This window comes from Trichechus manatus, unplaced genomic scaffold (assembly GCF_000243295.1).
Source record: "Trichechus manatus latirostris isolate Lorelei unplaced genomic scaffold, TriManLat1.0 scaffold00215, whole genome shotgun sequence".
Classification (NCBI taxonomy): domain Eukaryota; kingdom Metazoa; phylum Chordata; class Mammalia; order Sirenia; family Trichechidae; genus Trichechus; species Trichechus manatus.
Window position 1 is genome coordinate 3,232,398 of NW_004444151.1, and position 21,911 is coordinate 3,254,308.

At 37.7% G+C, this 21,911-nt stretch overlaps 1 protein-coding gene across 3 annotated transcripts in view; it reads left to right on the top strand.

The window, feature by feature from the left end:
• Positions 1 to 21,911, top strand: part of EFHC1 (EF-hand domain containing 1) — a 51,930-nt gene that overhangs the window by 16,644 nt on the left and 13,375 nt on the right. For all 3 annotated transcript variants that reach the window (XM_004388722.1, XM_023742661.1, XM_023742660.1), the window contains 4 exons: positions 966 to 1,115; positions 2,259 to 2,451; positions 5,563 to 5,783; positions 13,351 to 13,491. In XM_004388722.1, coding sequence (XP_004388779.1) covers positions 966 to 1,115; positions 2,259 to 2,451; positions 5,563 to 5,783; positions 13,351 to 13,491 — 705 coding nt within the window. The remainder of the gene's footprint in view (positions 1 to 965; positions 1,116 to 2,258; positions 2,452 to 5,562; positions 5,784 to 13,350; positions 13,492 to 21,911) is intronic.

The window sequence follows — 21,911 nt, forward strand, 5'->3', positions numbered from 1 at the left end:
ATAATATTTTTATACTGAAAGGATGTTGGAGACTGCCTAGTAAAACCCTAAATACTAAGATCACAAGCTAGTTAGCAGCAATGCTAATAATAGAACCAAACGTTTTGGCCTTGAGTTCTGTATATTTTCTGTTGAATTGTCCAAAAAGCAAACCTCACAATTCCCAAAGAAACCCAGACTTCACATTAATTTCCATTTCCAGAATGTGAACAAATCCCATGAAATTGTACTTTTCTTTTTTGGGAAGTTGAAATGCCAAGTTGTAGTATGAAAAGATGTAGTGACTGTGAAAATAATATTGTATTTATTCGTAATTAGCAAGATCATGACAAATTCAGATGCTTTCTTTACTTTTTTCTTCTGAGATTTGAGCACCTGATTTGTCTTTCTTAATTTGCTAAAATGTTTTCTGGTCTTAAATAACCAGTAGATAGTGCCCCCCCTCCCCTTTATTTGGGTGGGTAGGGAGGAGACTTAATCATGTACTTGTTTTAATTAAGTTCGAAAATTGAGAATGCTATTTCTACTTAACTTAGTCATTATGTTGCTTGCTCCCATACCTGATATGCATTATATACTGTTTTGAAACTATGTTTAGTTTCTGGATGTGGACATGTAAGCAATCCCAGGATTTACACTGTTTTTGGCACCTAAATAAATTTCATTAATCTGAATTCATATTTGGAGCCAGTTACCTTACCATCATGTTTCCCAGACTAGATTAGCATATTGCCTAGCAATTTTATAATATGGAATGCATACGGTAATTATTAATTATCATCTGCATTATAGAGTTAGATCAGTTGGAATCTTAGTACTGTTAACACATGCTCAAGCTACAAATTAATGGTTGACTTGGGCAATAATATAGAAATTATGATTTCACTTACTTTTGCACCATTAATTTATTACTTACTTTAAGGAGCTCCAAGAAAGATGATCATTATTAATTTTGAATTATTCAGGCATTTTTGGAGAGTCAAGGCATTGAATTAAATCCACCAGAGAAAATGGCTCTTGATCCTTACACTGAGCTCCGGAAACAGCCTCTTCGTAAGTATGTCACCCCATCCGACTTTGATCAACTCAAGCAGTTTCGCACCTTTGACAAACAAGTAAGTGACCTAGGTTTACTTGTTTCCTAGTGTGGCACATGTATTTATTGGCAAGCTATTTTGGTAGATGTATGTTTTTAAATATTACATCTCTAATATAACCCTTTGGACACAGTGCTACCTTTCTGGTTTCATCTAGGATTAGAAGTATAAGAATACCTAAATGTCATGTTATAGGTCCACAGAAGATTGTGGAGTTAAGTCTTGTGAGTTCCACCAAACTTTTAATTTTAAAATAATTCCTGAGTTACATCTTCTTCCATTTTATATTTCCAGCTGACCATTTCTTTCTTCAAATGTTAATCTCATGGAATCCTTTGAGAAACCTTAAATGAATTATTGGGAAAGTCCTTGAATAAATAAATTTAGGCTTCTAACATTAATGTAATAATTTCACAGAAACCCCATGCTGAGGGTTCCCTGTTAAATTTTATATTGATGTACGAGTACAGAATGTTCTGGGTATTTCCAACTCCTCCAATCTTCCTGTCCTCCCAGTGTGGGCTGGCAGATTTGAGTCTTCTCCTTTCTTTACTGAAAGGAAAGAGAAAAGGGAGAACATCACCCTCGACTCTTTTTTAGTGCTCTTATTCTTTTAGAAATTTAACTACTTTTAGCTCAGAAAATTTTCCCTATCAATAGCATGGCTTTATAAGGAATTTATTGATATCAGTCATACATCTGTTATTCTTTTGCATTTAAAGATTATATTGTTGACACTATTATTAAAGATGTTTGTTGATGGGACTAAAAAAAGACTAATAAGTAGACCTTTATTCCATATTAATTATTTATAAACTATGCATGTGTACCTTTATTAATACATACAAATCACTGTAAAAATGATCCATTGCTCTTTTAATTCAGCTTCCCTTTTCACTGACTAATATTTTGGATCAGAGTGAACTCATCTTTCTCAGCACAAACTTATAAGTCTATTTAATTATTTTTAGCTGATACAGAATTTCAAATGTTTTAGTATTTCATGAATTTTTCTTTTTTTCAGTCCACTGTCTGAGATTAATTCTTAGACTTTCCAGCTAATCTTTACATTATTGACTGATATATAAATGCTAAGGTAGCTTAATCAAATGCTCCACTGGTAGGATTCCAACTTAAGTCACTACTTTGGATTCTTCAAAGGTTCTTCGATTTTATGCAATCTGGGATGATACAGACAGCATGTTTGGTGAATGTCGGACTTACATCATTCATTACTATCTTATGGATGATACGGTGGAAATTCGAGAGGTCCATGAACGGAATGATGGACGAGATCCTTTCCCACTCCTGATGAACCGCCAGCACATGCCCAAGGTTTTGGTGGAAAATGCAAGTATGTTTAATTCAGTTTGTCCTCTGTTAGTTGGGACCTTTTTTGGATCGCAAAGGAGATGCTTAGTCAGTGTGGTCATTCCCTTCACACTTTAGAGATTCTCGCCATATTCTCCTAGGTGCTCAGAGAATGACTTTCCCATAACTTACTTCCTTTACCTGCTGCTTGGTCCAGGCATGCCCCAGAGGTGGTCTGGTGGAGATGACTGATACCCAGATCATAGAAACAAATCCAAAGCGGCACTGGGAGATTCGTTTTAAGTGTGGTGGAGCAAGGCTTATGAAGTGAGTGGTTTAATATCAGACTTTTTACATGTTTTTTAAAAAATAATATTTTATTGTGTTTTCAGTAAAGATTTACAGAGCAGTTTAGGTTCCCATTCAACAATTTCTACACTAGAAATTGTTCAGTGACATTGGTTACATTCTTCGTAATGCACGAACATTCTCATTATTTCCATTCTGGTGTTCTGTTTCCATTAATCTAGTTTCCCTGATCCCTTACTTTCTCATCTTTGTTTTTTTTTTTTTCTTTTTTTTTGTTATTGTACTGTAGATGAAGGTTTACAGAACAAACTAGCTTCTCATTAAGTAGTTAGTACACATATTGTTTTGTGACATTGGTTACCAACCCCGTGACTTGTCAACACTCTCCCTTCTTAACCTTGAGTTCCCTATTACCAGCTTTCCTGTCCCCTCTTGCCTTCTTGTCCTTGCCCCTGGGCCGGTGTGCCCCTTTAGTCTTGTTTTGTTTTGTGGGCCCATCTAATCTTTGGCTGAAGGGTGACCCTCAGGAGTGACTTCATTACTGAGCTAAAAGGGTGTCTGGGGGCTATATTCTTGAGGTTTCTCCAGTCTCTTGTCACGCTAGTATGTCTGGTCTTTTTGTGTGTGTGTGAGAATTTTGTTCTACATTTTTCTCCAGCTCTGTCTCAGACCTTCTGTTGTGATCCCTGTCAGAGCAGTCAGTGGTGGTAGCTGGGCACCATCTAGTTGTACTGGACTCAGTCTAGTGGAGGCTGTGGTAGGTTTTTTTTACATATTTTTTAAAGAGGCCTGTTTCCTTTCAAGGATATAGCTTAGCATTTCCTTATATGTTTTCCTGACTGCTTCTCTTTTCAACTACTTCCTAAACAGGAAATTTCTATGTGGGACAACTCGAAAACTTAGAAAAGGCATGTCTGTGAGTCATAGAGGTGGAGCACCATTGTGTCAACGTCTGCTCTTTGTTTTCTGGTTTAAAATAACCTCTGGTGGGTTGGAGAGTGAGAATGTAACAACATGCAACTGACATCCGCCATCCATCAATATTTCCCTGGGATAAGTAGGCTTGGGTTAGTCACTGATTTACATAGTAGTTCAAGAATTTTCTCTTATAAAAATGTCATCTTGGTCCCATGTAATGACATTTCTCATGCTTGGGTGGCTGACAAAACTCTATAAACACTTTCATTTATTATTTTCTTTTTACTATATCGTTGGGAACTGAGAGATAAGAAATTCCAGGTATTGAGAAAGAGGTTTGTCTAGATTAGAGATTATGAACACAAATTGGCAGTATACAGGCTAAATTCAGCCTACCCATATGTGTTCTGTGGCCTGCACGATGTTTAAAAAAGAACAGTGTTATTTGTGAACAAGGTATTGGAGGTTTCTATCATTGGGAGAGTAGATAGACAAAATGTGGAGGAGATACATCTTGATTAACTTTCAGTAGTTAAAAGCAATAAACTAGATGTACACAGAAAGCAAATGAATAGATCTTAAAAACATAATGCTGTGTACAAAAAAGTGAAATGAGATGTATACTGCAGTGCCATCTACATAATCTAAAATGTGTGCACACAAAACATAGTACATTCCTCAAAAAATTAAATACAGAATTACCATATGACCCAGCAATTCCACTCCTAGGTAGATACCCAAAAGACTTGAAAGCAGGGACTCAGATTCTTGTACACCAATGACCATTGCAGCATTGTTCACGATAGTCCAAAGGTGGAAACAACCCAAGTGTCCATCGACAGGTGAGTGGATAAACAACATGTAGTATACACATACAATGGAACATTATTCACCCATAAAGGGAAATGAAGTTCTGATACATGCTACAAAGTGGAAGAACCTCAAAAACATCATCAAGTGAAATAAGTCAGACACAAAAGGACAAATATTGTATGACCCTGCTTACATGGAATATCTAGAATAGGCAAATGCATGGAGATCAAAGTTTATTAGTGGTTACCAGAAATGGGTGAGAGGAGAAAAGGGTAGTTGTTGCTTAAGTGGTACCAGGTTTCTGTTAAGAAAAAATCTGGAAACAGTGGTGGTGATGGTTTGTACAACACGGTGAACATACTTAATGTCACTGAATAGTACGTGTAAAAATGTTTGAAATGGCAAATGTTTTTGTTATGTATATTTTACCATGATAAAATAATAAAGAAAAAACATAGTACACATAAACAATCAAACAAAAAGCTGCGCATTAGAATGATTGTATACCAGAGAGAGGAGAATGAGAGTAAGGAAAAGAGGTATATGGGAGTAAAAATTAATTTCTATCATTGTAAAATTAGGAGTGCTCACATACAAATATGTAGGTTTCTCAGTTTTCTGGAGTGAATGCTAACCCTGGGCTTGCATTCTCAGATAGCAACAACTAGAACTGTGCCCTAGTTTCCCATAGTTTGGCTGCTGCCTACTATACTCAGCCCCTACATTGTAGAAGTCCTATGACTCTGGGACTAATGTATTAATTTTGGCCTTCTACCCAAGTGACTTGAGTCCCTTCTAGGTCTATGACTATGTGTATAGAAGGACATGTATTCTTTCTCTCTGTAGTAATTTTTTTTAAGCATTAATTCTACTAAGATTAGTAACTCAGAATCACAGTTGGAGCTGAATATGGAGAGACAGATAACTGTCCTGTTAACAGATAGAAATACACATCCTTATATTCTGGTGAGAATGTAGGGGAGTCCTTGATCCTTGACCAAAGCAAAAGACCACACTCCCTCAGGTTCTCAGGAATGCCCAGCTGTTGTGTGTCAGCCTTTCTTCCCATTCTTCTCATTCCTCCTTTTTTTCTCTCTCCTCTGTCTTATGTTAGAGAACTTCCCTCAGTGTGTGTTGGAAATCTCTGATCAAGAAGTGTTGGAATGGTATACTGCCAAGGACTTTATTGTTGGGAAACCACTCACTATCCTTGGGAGAACGTTCTTCATTTATGATTGTGATCCGTTTACTCGACAGTATTACAGAGAAAAGTTTGGAATCACTGACTTACCACGTATTGATGTGAGCAAGAAGGAACCACCTCCCGTAAAACAGGTAATAGAACACCAGTTTGAATGTGGAGAGAGAATTAATCTTTTGATATAGAAACTTAAGAAAAAGGAAAAAGTTTCCAATAAAATAATAAAATGAATACTCAATAAAAAAACGGACAAAGTATATCAAATAAAGCAGCTCACAAAAGAAGAAACACAAATGGTCAATAAATATATGAAAAGATCCTCAATCTAACCAATAATCAAACAAATATAAATGAAAACATTGAAGTTTCTTGATCTGTTCAAATTTCAAAGTTTAAAAAGACTCACACTATCCCATGGTATGAAGAAATTCATACACTATTAATGGGAACACCAGTCAGAACAATTGTTCTAAACAGCATTTTGCCATGATTTTTATTTTTTTTCAAAATAAAATATCATGTATCTCTTGACCTAGAAAACCTGCTTTGGGGACTATAAAAAGATATTTGCAAGAACATGTATTGGCAGCATTACTCATAATTAAAGTGTAAAGAGAATGGCAAAATAAATCATAATAACATCCATCAGTACAACTAGAAGACTATGAAGCTGGTAAAAAGGAGGAGGTTAAGTCTATGCATATTAACATGAAAAAGTGTTTATGGTACATTTTTAAGTGAATATGTATATATAATATGGTCCTATTTTTATAAATTACTGTATGTAATATTTACTTATATATGCTGAGGAAGAAATCTAGAAGGATCTACATGATATTATTGACAGTAGTTAGTACAACACGTAGGAAAGGGGAGGTAGGAGATGACAAGGGACCTGTATATTTATACTTCTTTGTGTGGCTTTAATTTTTCTTTTTACACCAAGTCCTGAATTACTTTTATATTTTTTTTCATTAAAAAATAGAGAGACCTTTTAAATTCCAGACCTCTAGGACATTTCATTATTTCTTGCCAACTTATCAAATCCTTTAGCTTAAAAAGTGATTTGGTGCAACCCACTGAGACTGGGGGAACCCCCATATCTATTACCCTGAGATAATAGTTAAACCTTGAACCAAAACTATCCCCTGAAATCATCTGTAAACTAAACAACAGGTTAGCTCAATTAGTAATTAATGGTTGCGTTGAACATTGAGCCCTTTTAAAGAATTATCTATACGAGATCAAATTGACAACAGTAACTCTAAAGCATAGATGAGTTGTTTAGGTGGCATTAAGTCTAAGTTAATGGTCGTGAAACAACACGGTAGAGATAGTTGGAATGGTGACACAATATGAAGAATCTAACCAATGTCATTGAACTGTACATGTAGAAATTATTGAATGGGTATATGTTTTATTGTGTATATTGTCACACACACAAAAAAAATGATTGAGTATAACAGAAAGACTGATTAATTGAAGATGTTGGAGGATGTCTTTCTCTCATTGCAACATAGCTTTTCTTAGAACCGCATAGTTCAGTTCTGTGAACCACAAAGTTCACTCTGATATGAGAGTAAGTTCATGGAACTTTTAATACACTGAAATAATAATTTGATAAGCATGAGACTTCAGAATTCTGCCAGACCACATATTTCAAGAGTTTAAAATGAGAATTACATGTTTTTAAAAAATTACATATTATAGAAGGCAGCACGGTATCGTGGACTAAACACTGATGTTATACCGTTTGGGGCAGAAACAACTCATTCAACCTCTGTCTGTTGCTTTGTATTAACTAGGGGGTTAACACCTGTGGCCAATCTTTATATTGTTACTGTAGGTATAAAATAGTGTCACTAGACTCTTTCTCCTCTAAATAAAGGCCATGAGTAAAAGGATGGAATTACTGAATTCCTCCGTGCCTAAGCCCTTGCTTTTTCCGCCCCCACCTCCCGCCTCTGTCACCCCCTTCCTTGTCCTCATCTTCAGTTATACTGAACTGCATGTGGTTTTGCCAGGACAGCATCCTGTTTTACTCCCCTGGGCTTTTGCTCATGCTCTCCCACTTGCTTGAATTACTTTTCCAACATTCCTTCACACAGCTCTTTCTCATTCTTCTAGGCCTCTTCTCCCCAAAGAAGGCTACCTTAAGCTCTGGGCAGGGCTAAACACCCCTCGTCTGCGTTCCTGGGGTACTCTGTGATCCTTTCCACTATCACATCAATTATATTAAATACCTGTTTGTGAATCTTTTCTACTAGACTGTAATTTCCTTGAGGGCAGAGATAATAATCCTATTCATTTTGGTGCTGTCAGCACCTAATGGAGCCCTGGTGATGTAGTGTGGTTAATAGCTTGACTGCTAACGAAAATGGTTGGCAGTCCAAATCCACCATCCACCAGCCGCTCCTTGGAAACCTTATGGCGCAGTTCTACTCTGCCTTATAGGGTCACTGTAAGTCAGAATTTACTTGACGGCAACGGGTTTGTTTTTCTTTTCAGCACCTAATACAGTGCCTAACAAATAGGAGACATGTAATATGTTTCTTCAGCTAGACTGAAGAAGATTGCCTATGATGTAGATGATGTTCCCCATAAAGGCAGGTGATATCTTAGTCCAGCTTTTAGAGTTAAAGTTTCATGAAAACAATTACAAAGAAAGATTTGGATTTTGGCATGTTATGAGTTCTCAGGGGCAATAAAACTTCTGAAAGGAAGTGTAGTGATGATAATACCTCTTGTGGTCAGTTTTTTTTTTTTTTTCCCTCTGATAAAACTCTGATAGAAATCATTGTGCTCATTGATTAAGATTTATACTAAAACCTTTGCCATCCCCACCTCAAATTTTTGGCAGCATTTAATGCAGTATAGAGGAAAAAATACCACATGAACAGATATAGATTTAAAAAAAAAATTTTTATTGTGGTAAAATCTGTATGACAAAACATTTGCCATTTTAACCATTTTAAAGTGTGCAATTCAGTGACATTAACTACATTCACTGTGTTGTGCAACCCTCACAACTATTTCTAAAAGTTTTTCATCACCCCAAACAAAGCCAGTACCCCTTAACCAAGAACTCCTTATTTCTCCCTCCTCCCAGCCCTTTGTTGTTGTTGTTGTTAGGTTCCATCAAGTTGGTTCCGACTCATAGTAACCCTGTGTACAACAGAACTAAACACTGCTCGGTCCTGTGCCGTCCTCACAATTGTTGTTATGCTTGAGCCTATTGTTGCAGCCACTGTGTCAGTCCATCTCGTTGAGGGTCTTCCTATTTTTCGCTGGCCCTCTACTTTACCAAGCATGATGTCCTTCTCCAGGGACTTACCCCTCCTGATAACATGTTCAAAGTATGTTGAGACATAGTTTCGCCATTCTTGCTTCTAAGGAGCATTCTGGTTGTACTTCTTCCAAGACAGATTTGTTTGTTATTTTGGCATTCCATGGTGTATTCAATATTCTTGGCCAACACCACAATTCAAAGGCGTCAGTTCTTCTTCAGTCTTCCTTATTCATCGTCCAGCTTTCACACGCATATGAGGCAATGGAAGACAGCATGGCTTGGGTCAGGCATACCTTAGTCTTCAAGGTGCCATCTTTGCTTTTGAATACTTTAAAGAGGTCTTTTGGAGCAGATTTGCCCAATGCAATGCGTCTTTTGATTTCTTGACTGCTGCTTCCGTGAGTGTTGATTGTGGATCCAAGTAAAATGAAATCCTTGACAACTTTGATCTTTTCTCCGTTTATCATGATGTTGCTTATTGGTCCACTGGTAAGGATTTTTGTTTTCCTTATGTTGAGGTGTAATCCATTCTGAAGGCTGTGGTCTTTGATCTTCATCAGTAAGTGCTTCAAGTCCTCTTCATTTTCACCACTAATAAACCTTTTTTGTCTCTATGAATTTACCTATTCCAGATATTTCATATAAGTGAAATCATACAATATTTTCCCTTCTGTATCTGGCTTATTTCACTTAGCATAATGTTTTCAAGGTTCATCCACTTCATAGCGTGTGTCAGAACTTCATTTCTCTTTATCGCTAATAATATTCCATTGTATGGATATACTACATGTTTTTTATCCATTCATCTACTTTTGAGTCTTTTGGGTATTTACATAAGAGTGAAATTTCTGGGTCGTATGGTAACTACCAAACTGTTTTCCACAGTGGCTGCACCATTTTACATTCCCATCAGCAATGCATGAGAATTCCAATTTCTTCACATCCTCGTCAACTCTTGTTATTTTCTGTTTTTCTGGTAAGAGCCATCGTAGTGGGTGTGAAGTGGTATCTATTGTGGTTTTGATTTGCATTTCCCTAATAACTAATAATGCTGAGCATCTTTTCATATGGTTATTGGCCATTTGTATATCTTCTTTAGAAAAATGTCTGTTCAGGTCCCTCTCCTGTTTTGAAATTGGGTTGACTTTTTGTTTTTGAGTTGTAGGAGTTCTTTGTATATTCTGGATATTAAATCCTTATCAGATATTTGGTTCCCAAATACTTTCTTCCATTCTGTAGGTTGTCTCTTCATTTTGTTGGTAAGTCCTTTGATGCATAAAAGTTTTTAATATTGATGAAGTCCAGTTTATCTATTTGTCTTCTGTTGCTCATGCTATTGGTGTCATATCTAAGAATCCACTGTCAAAAACAAGGTCTTGGAGCTTTACTCCTGTGTTTTCTTCTAAGAGTTTTATTTCTTATATTTCAGTCATTAGTCTGTTTTGAGTTAATTTTATATATGGTGTGAGTTATGGGTCTAACTTCATTTTTTTGCACGTGGAGATCCAGTTTTTCCAGCACTGTTTGTCAAAAAGACTATTTTTTCCCCATTAAATGGACTTGGCATCCTTGTCAATCATCAGTTGGGGCCATAGATGGGTTTTATGGGTTTATTTCTGGACTCTCAATTCTATTCCACTGGTCTTTATATCTAACTCTATACCAGTACCACACTGTTTTGATTACTGTAGCTTCATAGTACATTTTGAAATCAGTAACTGTGAGTCCTCTTACTTTGCTCTTTTAGATATAGGTCAAGCATTTTAGTTTATAGATAGGATAATCTGAGATAAGTAGTTCAAGGGACATACCAGGTCACATTGCAAGGCACAAGGATGGTTCTATTGAATGGCAAACAATCTTACAAAGAATGGGTTTTATCTAACCAGTGCTTGAGGAGGTAGGGTGGAGAGGGGTTGCAATTTAGTGGTGCATTTTTCTTAGTGAGAAGGCTTTGATCCATCTTTGGACCAGATGAAAGCTTTTGATTCCTAGAATACCTCTAATGCCTACTGCCGTTTCAATCAACTTTTTTCTCCTAACCTATCTTCAAAGCAAGGAAAGGGAAGAGAAGGCTTGAGTAAAGAGCAGAGAGAACTGAATGAAGAACCACTGTAGATTTTTGGTTTTTTGTTTATTTTGGCCAATCTCAGCCACTCTGTATAAATAAAGCTAAGTCTAAATCCCTGCAGATGGCACATTAATCATAGTGTTCAGTCAGTTCATTTCCAGTAAATTTTCCACAGTAAATAATTCTACTACAAGTAAATTCTCTCTATGTACGTCTCTCTGTGGAAGTCTTTGTCGGTAATGATGAGTAGGAGAGCTCCACTTACCAAGCAGCAAATACCTTAGTCGTTATACCTCAGTCATTTTAACCCTGTCCCACTTAGCTGGCAGCTAGGCCTGGAAAGCTATAGCAGAGCCTGGAAAGATTCCTGACCAATGATTAGGGATAGAGGTGGATATGACGTGATTGTTCGATCTGAGAATTAAGACACTCATAGGTCAAGCTAATCTTCTAGACCAGGAATAAATAAACATGTACACAGTTACCATTTGTGTTCTGACTTAGGCTGGTTTCATCTGGACACATGATGGTAGGAAAGAGGAAGAAGCCAAGAGTAGGTGAACTAATCTGCTATGGGGCTGGCCCCTAAAAGCCGTAATTGGGAGGATTATGGGTTCCATGTGTACTAGCTTTGTTTAGAAAGCCTGGGCAGAAAATCTGGTGGGTGGTCATATGAGCAGGATTATCTACAGTGATAATATCCATAGTCAGATGAGTGGCTATTCTAATTTAGAGCAGGGCTCAGACAGTAGCTTGGAGTCGGAGAAGTAAGATGCCAGGACCATAGGCATGTAGGCTGAGATTTAGGGAAGGTCTTCATTGCAGGCAGAGGAAATGAAGTGTGATTCAGAAAAACACAGGTATAAGCTGGTTCAAACACAACAGGAATTTGAGAGGAAGGCTCAGAGGCTTTTAGCTACTTCCCTGTTTCAAAATCCCTCAACCACACTCCCACCCCCAAACTAGGCTGCTCTTATTGTGTGTTGGTATGGATGCAAATCATGTTCAGTTTTACCACTTTGCAGTTTCTGCCTAGACTACAGAGTAACTCAAAGGCTTAGCACGTGGTGTCTCAGTCTAAGTTCCATCTGTCCATGGCAACCTCTATATTTATTGAGTAGTGGTTTTGCACATGGAGAAAATTAAGCCATTGTCCATCTACTGAGTCCACTAGTCATATTCTAGCCATGATGATCAGTTAACTCCAGCCCCAGGAAGTGAGTCAGGGGTCAGTGTTCAAAGAAGTGTACCTTGGAGGAACATAGCAGGGTCATTCGTTGTTGAGGGAATACCCTGTTATGGATGGTACCAGGAATCATATGGACCAATTTGTTAAAGTACCTGACTACAACATAAAAAAAAAAAAAAAAAAAGATTTTGTGCAGGTATCTACAAGTGAAAAAGCATTGTACAGGCTGAGTTTGCTGAGAAAGCATAGCAAAAAGGAGTCTGGGTAGAAGAACTCTGCTGATGGTCTGTCCAGCATTGATGAGGAAAAGGAAAACTTAGTCTCTGAAGTGCTTGTTTTTAGGCAAACAAATCTTAGCATCCTAGAGCGATGCCTTCAGCTGTTTATGAAGCCGGAATGAAACACGTATGCTCATCCTATACTTTCACTCTAACTTACCAAGTAACCTGTGCATCTGAAATTTGGTTTCTGAGGTGTGCTTCTTTACCAGGAAAGGAGGGTTCTGTGTGAACAAAGGTTTCGAGTTTCCAAAAGAGTATGACTATCCTTCCTCTTTTGTGAGGCAAAAATTTAAAAAAAATTAGAAATATGGAGGTAAGTAGGAGAAAAAATAGCATGAACCAAGTCCTGACCACTCCCTCCCTGAACTCCAACACACACACAAACACACACACACACACACACACACACACACACACACACATACACACACACACACAGAGTTTAGGCGAACTGAGAAAACAGTTTCCAGATCTGCCAGGCTGACGCCCATACACTAGGACAAAGAGGTCCTGGACACACCCCTGGGCTTCACGATCCTAGACCACAAAGGCCAAAGATGAGACTGGTGAGGGGCCAGGCCCTGCTTTGGTGGTAAAAAGTCATGGACATCAGCAATAGTTTCTATCTAGTCTGGGGCTTACTTTGTAGTATTGTCAGCCATTTCTGTAATCAGTAAGCATGATGTAATATCCATAAATAAAAAGAAGGGAAATAAGTGATGTGTTATTTTTTCTGACTACACTTGTATATATAGGAATTATTTTCAAATAAATGTTTTCCAGAGCGTTTTTAAGAAATGTATAGCTACCTTTACTGTAAATTTTAACACATGTATGTCTACTTTACTTCTTGCTTCCTGTACGTCTCCAGGAATTGCCTCCCTATAATGGTTATGGACAAGTGGAAGATTCTGCTCAGAATTGCTTTGCTCTGATTCCAAAAGCTCCAAAAAAAGATGTTGTTAAAATGCTGGTGAATGATAACAAGGTGCTTCGTTATTTGGCTGCACTGGTGAGGCTAATTTTTATATAAAGAGGTTCTGTTCTGTCTCAGTACTGGATAAATTATCCATTCTGTTTGTAAGTTGTAGAATAACAGCTGTCAGAGTTATGTGTTTACTCAAAAGATCATTTGATCTGTTAGCCAGCCTTCAGGCAGGTTAGCAAAAAATGAAACTCATTTCCATTGAGTTGATTCCTACTCATAGTGACCCTAAGAACTGAATAGAACTGCCCTCATAAGGTTTCCAAGGCTATAAATCTTTACAGAAGCAGATTGCCACATCTTTCTTCTGTGGAGCAGCTATCTGGTGGTTTTGAACTGCTGACTTTTTGGTTAACAGCCGAGCACTTTAACTGCTGTGCCACCAGTATTAAGTGTGGTACCCTGAGCCATCACCTAAGTCAAGCCCTGTCTCCCACAAGAATCTTTCTTTAATCATTAATCTCTTCCCTCTACCCCTCAAATTTTGACAGACCTTTTTTATTAAGCAATTATGAAAGTCTGACTTGTATAAAAATTATTTGTGTATCTGTGTGCCTTTCTAGTATACTGATTTCCTTGAGGATAGGAACCATGTCTGGCTAATTTTTAGCAATACCTGTGATATCTAGCTTGATATACTTTTATATTCAATAAATGTAATAAAGGGAATCATACCAGCTTAATCGATGTTCCAATTGAGAGGTCATACAACTAGTGTTAAGAGCATGGGGTTTGGAAACAGACATAAGTTGAAACCCTGGATATTTCACTTACTGATAATTACCTCAGGCAAATTACTAATAGGAAGTCAAAGGATAATGTCTAAAAAGTGTGAAAAAAAATATAAAAATAGGAATATGAACATTTTACTTAGAAGTATGGACATAAATAGCAGAAGTTGAAATAAATTACTTTTGGGAATCAGAATTGGAAGTGGGGAGGGGTGGGTCAAGTGACTTTTCAAACTATATTCATTTATTTGAAAAATAAATGAAAACATAGTTGACTAATATACTTGAGAAAAATATTTAATAAGGCTTTAAATTAAAAGGGGGTGCTAGCAAAATCTAAGGAGCTCTGATGGAGCAATAGTTATATGCCCAGCTGCTAACCAAAAGGTAGGTGTGCCACCAGCCACTCTGTGGGAGAAAAGACCTGACAATCTGCTCCTGTAAAGATTACAGCCTAGGAGAGAACTTGTCTGCAGCCATCCACTGATCGAAGAGACATGTTTAAAACACGTTTTGTTTGGAATAAACCCATGCATGTATGAACTGGAATCCTAGTGGCAATAATTTTTGACTAACCCTGGTATAAACTTCTTGAGGAAGGGATCATGTCTTACTAGACTTTGTAGATACTCAATAACTGTTTGTTGAATGGGTGAATGAATTTATTTACATATAAACACTATCTGTGAGTTAGGCAACATATTACACTCATTTTATGTTTCCAGAAATAAGAACCGGAGAGGCTAATTGACTTGTCCCAGGCCTCCGTGCTACGTGGGCAGAACCAGGACTAAAATTTAGCCTTCTGAAAATTTGACTAAGTCAAAAACCCAGTATTCTTTTGACTAAAAACCTGAACTAGAATATGTAAAGAACACTATCAAATCAATAAGAAAAACAAATAAGAAACTAGAACAGGCATTTCACAAAGGAGAATATACAAAATGTCAATAAATGTATTAAAAGGTGCCCAACCTCTTTAGTAATCAGGGAAGTAGAAATTACAGCCACAATGTGTTACCACTACTCACCTATCAGAATGACTAATATGTTGGTGAGAATGGAGCAGTAGGAACTCTCACACTTTCACTGATAAACCCACTTAGGAAAATAGTTGGCCTAATCAAATACACTAGATTGTGCCAAAATGAGACAGTATATGTGTACCAAGAGATAAGAATGTTCATAGCAGCATAATTCATAGTAGCTAAAAACAGAAATAAGTCCATCTGCAGGAGACAGGATAAGTAAATTATGGCATATTTATACAATGATTTGAATTCTATTCAGCAATAAAATTAATGAACTATAGCTACAAGTAACAACATATAAATCACATAAATATAATTTTGAATATAAGAATCCAGGCACAAAAGAATACATATGTACAATATAATTTCATTTACATAAGGATAAAAAACAGGAAAACAAACCTGTAGTGCTTCAGGATACATGCTTGAGTAGTAAAACTAAAGAAAACCATGGAACTCAAGATAATGGTTTCTTTGGCAGAGGAGGGATAGGATATTGATTGGAAGGGGCTTTCTCCGGCTTTGGCAATGTTGTATTTCTTGACCTCTGGATGGAGGTTAAATGGTTGTTCACATTGTGATAGTTCTTTGAGCTGTACATTTTTGTTTTTGCAATTTTCTCTATGTGTGTGATAGTTCACCGTAAAAAAGGTTTAAAAGAAAGCCACCAGAGATAGGAGTAAGGAAGTGGAGGTATCTTCCTGTGGGCAGGAAAACAATGATATTCTGGTCCCAGTGATTGTCAAATGTTTTTCCGTGACCGGTTTGGTGAAATAGTTTATTCATTAGGCTCATCATGAAAACTCTGGGGGAAGAAGGAAAGAGTGCTTGACAATAGGAGAAAGGGGTATAAGAGTGAGGTGGGGACTTTAGAAGAAAAGATGGAAATTCAAAAGGAAAGGAGTGTGCTGGAGATGATCAGAGACAAATCTAATTAAATTCTATTCAGTTCCAACCAAGGCACTGAACACGCTCTGAAAAAATAAAGTACGTTTAACTCATGTAGGTAATTAATGCCTAAGTAAAAATATGCTGTTAAGATATCTGAGGCTCAGAGTGGAGTGCTGGATGAGAAACTTGGGGGAGCTTTAGAAGAACATAAGAAAGATGATCTACAAAGCAGTGTGCACAACCTCCAAAGGGTGTGCAAGATAGTACAGCCCATGGGGCTTGTTAAGAAGATGTTATCAGCCTCTGTTTATTTTGTTTTATTTATTGTTACAAGTATATTTATTTTATAGCCCCTGATATTTTATATATGTGCACATAAAATAAATTTATATAGGAGAACATGTATTTAATTATTAATTAATTCAGTCAATAGATATTTATTAAAGGACTACTGTGGGCCAGTGTGGAGCCCTGGTGGCGCAGTGGTTAAGAGTTCAGCTTTTAACCAAAAAGTCGGCAGTTCAAATTCACCAGCTGCTCCTTGAAAATCCTATGGGACAGTTCTACCCCGTCCTACAGGGTTGCTATGAGTCGGAATCGACTCAGTGGCAACGAGTTTGGTTTTTGGTTTTATGGATCAGTGTAGCTCTAGACACTGAGAGTACAGCAGTGAACAAGATAGACAAATCTTGGTCCTGATGAAGCTTAATTCTAGTTGAGGACATTCTGGTCACTAAACATATAAAAGGAGAGGGAGTGACACATGTTGTAAGAAAATAAAATGGGGTACAGAGAGTGATGGGAAAGGGAATCAAAGAAAGTCTCTCTGAGGAGGTCACAGCTGAGCAGAGAGCTGGAGGACAAGCCAAGCAAGTCAGCCATGGGAATATCTGAGAGAACAAACTGCATTTCAGGCAGAGACAGTGTACAATGAATGGAGGGTCAGGAGGCAGAAAATGAGGATGGAGTCAAATGCCAGCTCAGAGCTTTGTAGCCTGTGGTGTAACAAGGGGAGGAGTCATAGGGGTGGGGTGGTGGCAGCAGTCCACCCTGGTGCAGGTAACAGGGAATGCATTGCCTGTAGAGAATTTAAAAATAAAACCATCTAATACCTCACACCACGCACAAAAACTAACTCAAAATGGATCAAAGACCTAAATATAAAGTCGAAAACAATACAGATCGCGGAAGAAAAAATAGGGACAACAATAGGAGCCCTAATACGTGGCATAAACACAATACGAACCATAAGTAACAATGCAAAAGCACCAGAAGAGAGACTAGATAACTGGGAGCTCCTAAAAATCAAACACTTATGCTCATCAAAAGACTTCACCAAAAGTCAAAAGACAACCTACAGACTGGGAAAAAATTTTTGGCTACAACAAATCCGATCAGCATCTGATCTCTAAAATCTACAAGATACTGCAAAACCTCAACAACAAAAGACAAATAACCCAATTAAAAAATGGGCAAAGGATATGAACAGGCAGTTTGCCAAAGAAGATATTCAGGCGGCTAATAGACACATGAAGAAATGCTCAGGATTATTAGCCATTAGAAAAATGCAGATCAAAATTACAATGAGATATCATCTTACCCCAACAAGGCTAGCATTAATCCAAAAAACGCAAAATAATAAATGCTGGAGAGGTTGTGGAGAGACTGGAACACTTCTACACTGTTGGTGGGAATGTAAAATGGTACAACCACTTTGGAAATCGATTTGGTGCTTCCTTAAAAAGCTAGAAATAGAAGTACCATACGATCCAGCAATCCCGCTCCTTGGAATATATCCTAGAGAAGTAAGAGCCGTCAAACAAATAGATTTATGCACACCCATGTTCATTGCAGCACTATTCACAATAGCAAAAAGATGGAAACAACCTAGGTACCCATCAACAGATGAATGGATAAACAAATTATGGTATATTCACACAATGGAATATTACGCAATGATAAAGAACAAAGATGAAGCCATGAAACGTACGTAACCTGGAGGAATCTGGAGGTCATTATGCTGAGTGAATTTAGTCAGTCACAGAAGGACAAATATTATATAAGAGCACTATTACAAGAACTCAAGAAAAGGTTTAAACACAGAAGAAAACATTCTCTGTTGGTTACCAGGGTGGGGAGGGAGGGTGAGGGTTATTCACTAACTAGATAGTAGATAAGAATTATCTTAGGTGAAGGGAAGGACAGCACACACTACAGGGGAAGTCAGCACAACTGGACTAAACCAAAGCTAAAAAGTTTCCTGAATACAATCAAACACTTCGAGGGACAGAGTAGCAGGAGTGGGGGTTTGGGGACCATGCTTTCAGGGGACATCTAGGTCAATTGGCATAACAAAGCTTATTAAGAAAAAGTACTGCATCCTACTTTGGTGAGTGGCATCTGGGGTCTTAAAAGCTTGCACGCAGCCATCTAAGATGTATCAGTTGGTCCCAGCCACCTGGAATAAAGGAGAATGAAGAACACCAAAGTCACAAGGAAAGCATTAGCCCAAGAGACAGAAGGGGCCACATAAACCAGAGACTTCATCAGCCTGAGACCAGAAGAGCTAGATGGTACCTGGCTACCACTAAGGATTGCCCTGACAGGGAACACAACAGAGAGTCCCTGATGGAGCAGGAGAAAGGTGGGGTGCTGAACTCTAATTCTAGTAAAAAGACCAGACTTAATGGTCTGACTGAGACTGGAGGAACCCTGGAAAGCATGGCCCCCGGATTCTCTATCAGCCCAGAGGTAAAACAATTTCTGATGCCAACTCTTCAGACAAAGATTGGACTGGACTGTGGGACATAAGATGATACTCATGAAGAGTGTGCTTCTTAGCTCAAGTAGATACAGGAGACTAAATGGGGAGCTTCTGTCCAGAGGTGAGATGAGAAGGCAGAGAAGGTTACGAGCTGGTTGAATGGACATGGGAAATCAGGGGTGGAAAGGAGGAGTGTCCTGTCACAATATAGGGAGAGCAATTAGGGTCACATAACAATGTATGTATGAATTTTTGTGTAAGAGACTAACTTGAAATGTAAACTTTCACTTAAACTACAAAAATAAACAAAAAAATAAAAGTAAAACCATCTAAAAGTTGGTCTGCTTCTTTACAGATCATGTGTCAGTAATTCTAAAAAACACCCCTGAAGAGATAGAGCTCCCATACAGTTGAATTTCAATTAATAATAAGAAAGAGGGAAATAGAAAATTACCATTAGGTACACACCACAGTCATGATTGTTGCAGATAAGATCTATCAATGGATGCTAAAATTCTTAGGCAAATGTTTAAGGAGAAACAGGATTTACATAATCTCGAAGTATTTCTCTCAAGATATTTGTTAACTGCAAAAAGAAAGATGGTAACTTTACAGGGGAGAAACCCAGTAGAAACCTCTTTAACCAAGTGATCATGGTAAACATCACTGGTAATAAGACATACTGATATCATGAACCCCTTGATATGATGCACTGAAAAGGACACTATATCTTTTTCGTGGTATTTTTGCCAAAAATGCAAAAATGAGGTGCATGAGGTACACCCAACAAAATAACTGGTCAATACTCTTCAAAAGTATTGAAGATTAATGAAAGACAAAGACTGGAGGAGACAAAGGAGAAATAACTAAGTGAAATGTGTGATCCTGGACAGGATCCCAGAACAGAAAAGGACATTAGTGAAAAACAAGTGAAATTTGAATAAGGACGGCAGTTTATTTGATAGTATTGTACCATTGTTATTTTCCTGACTTTTATGCACCTACTCCTTACTTATCGACTGTCTCATTATCCAACATTTAGCATTTACAACAATAGTAAAAAATATACTAATCCTCCTATTTTGCACATTAACAATGTACATCTGGCAGTAATGAACATGGAGGTGCAAGGTGAGGGTAATGCTGACTGTGATGGTTAAAGTTACGTGTCAGCTTGGCTGAGCCATGATTCTCAGTGGTTTGGCAGTTATGTAATGATGTAGTCATTTTCCATTTTGAGATCTAATATGGTCATTCTCCTTAATTTCATAATGTCGGTTTTTGTATAACGGCCTGGTCTTTGGAACCTAACCATGTCAGTAAGTGAGGAGTGGGTGTAATGGTACTGTGGTTATGTAAGATGTTAACAATAGGGGAAGCCTGGGGAAGTGTACATGGGAATTCTCTGCACGATTTTTGAAACTTTTCTATAAATCTAAACTTAGTTCAAAACAAAAAGTTTTAAAAAAGTTAAAAAAAAAAGAAAAAAAGCTTAAAATTATTCCTTCCTGCCAGAGTGAACTGTTCCCACTCTTCCCTAATTCCCTTGATACTCTCCTGTCTGTAGCCCTCCTCTGAACTTTGTATTTTATTCTAAGTGTGATGGGATAAGTGTCATGGGAATCCTTTGGAGGTTTGAGAGTAGAGCAGTGATATGATTGATTTGTATTAACTAAATAAATGTGGGTGTTTGTTTATATTAACTGTATAAATAGTGGGTGTTTGTTTAATTTTTTTTATTATAAGGGTGTCCAATCTAAAAAGTTTGGAGACTATTAGATTAGGGAATGGTATGAGGAAATTATTTCACTAAGATAAAACCTAATGACTTTCTTCAATATACAAGAAGTTATTACACGAATAGTTCCATGGTCTGAATAAGAAGATATGTCCTGAAGTTGCAATATGAGAGGATTTTAGTCAGGAATAAGCATGTCTGTATTAAGGTTTGTTCATTCTGGAATTTATTTCTTAAACAGGTTGTGTGATCACTCTCAGTGATTTGATTTTATAAAAATCTTGTCTAAAAGATAGTTTCTCAGAATCACTTTCAACCCCATGATATAAAATCTTACTTTTATCCCACCCTTTTCAATTTTTCTTTTTTAAATTTTGTATGTACATGGATTTGTTTAAAGAGCTAAACTTTGCACAAATCATCTTAATGTACACCAAACTGAACATAATGTCAGCCAGGACATCTCAAACTGGCAGCTTGTGGGCAGAATGTAGCCCATATATGTGTTTTGTTTGGTCTGCATGGGGCTTTAAAGAAGTTTGAGCCAGCATTGTAAAATCAGAGGTTTTACATCCAGATTTCCATCTTCTGTTGAAAAACTGGAAGGTCTAGCAACATTAGGCCTATATCCCCACAAGACAACAATCAACTGGAGTTGAGTTGGGACTTTCCCCTTTATTTATTTAAATTTTTTGTTTTCCCATACAAAAGTTTATACATACATTGTTATGTGACTCTAATTGCTCTCCCTGTACTGTGACAGCACACTCCTCCTTTCCACCCCTGATTCCCCACGTCCATTTGACCAGCTCCTAACCCTCTCTGCCCTCTTATCCCACCTCCAGGCCAAAGCTGCCCGTTTAGTCTCTTGTATCTACTTGAGCCTTAGCACACTCCTCATGAGTATCACTTTTATGTCCCACAGTCCAGTCCAATTCCTGTCTGAAGAGTTGGCCTTGGAAATTGTTTTAGTTCTGGGCTAACAGAGAATCCAGGGGCCATGCTTTCCAGGGTTCCTCCAGTCTCAGTCAGACCATTAAGTCTGGTCTTCTTACTAGAATTTGAGTTCTGCACCCCACCTTTTTCCTGCTCCGTCAGGGACTCTCTCTTGTGTTCCCTGTCAGGGCGGTGATTGGTGGTAGCCAGGCACCATCTACTTTTTCTGATCTCAGGCTGATGAAGTCTCTGGTTTACGTGGTCCTTTCTGTCTCTTGGGCTAATACTTTCCTTGTGACTTTGGTGTTCTTCATTCTCCTTTACTCCAGGTGGTTGGGTCCAATTGATGCATCCTA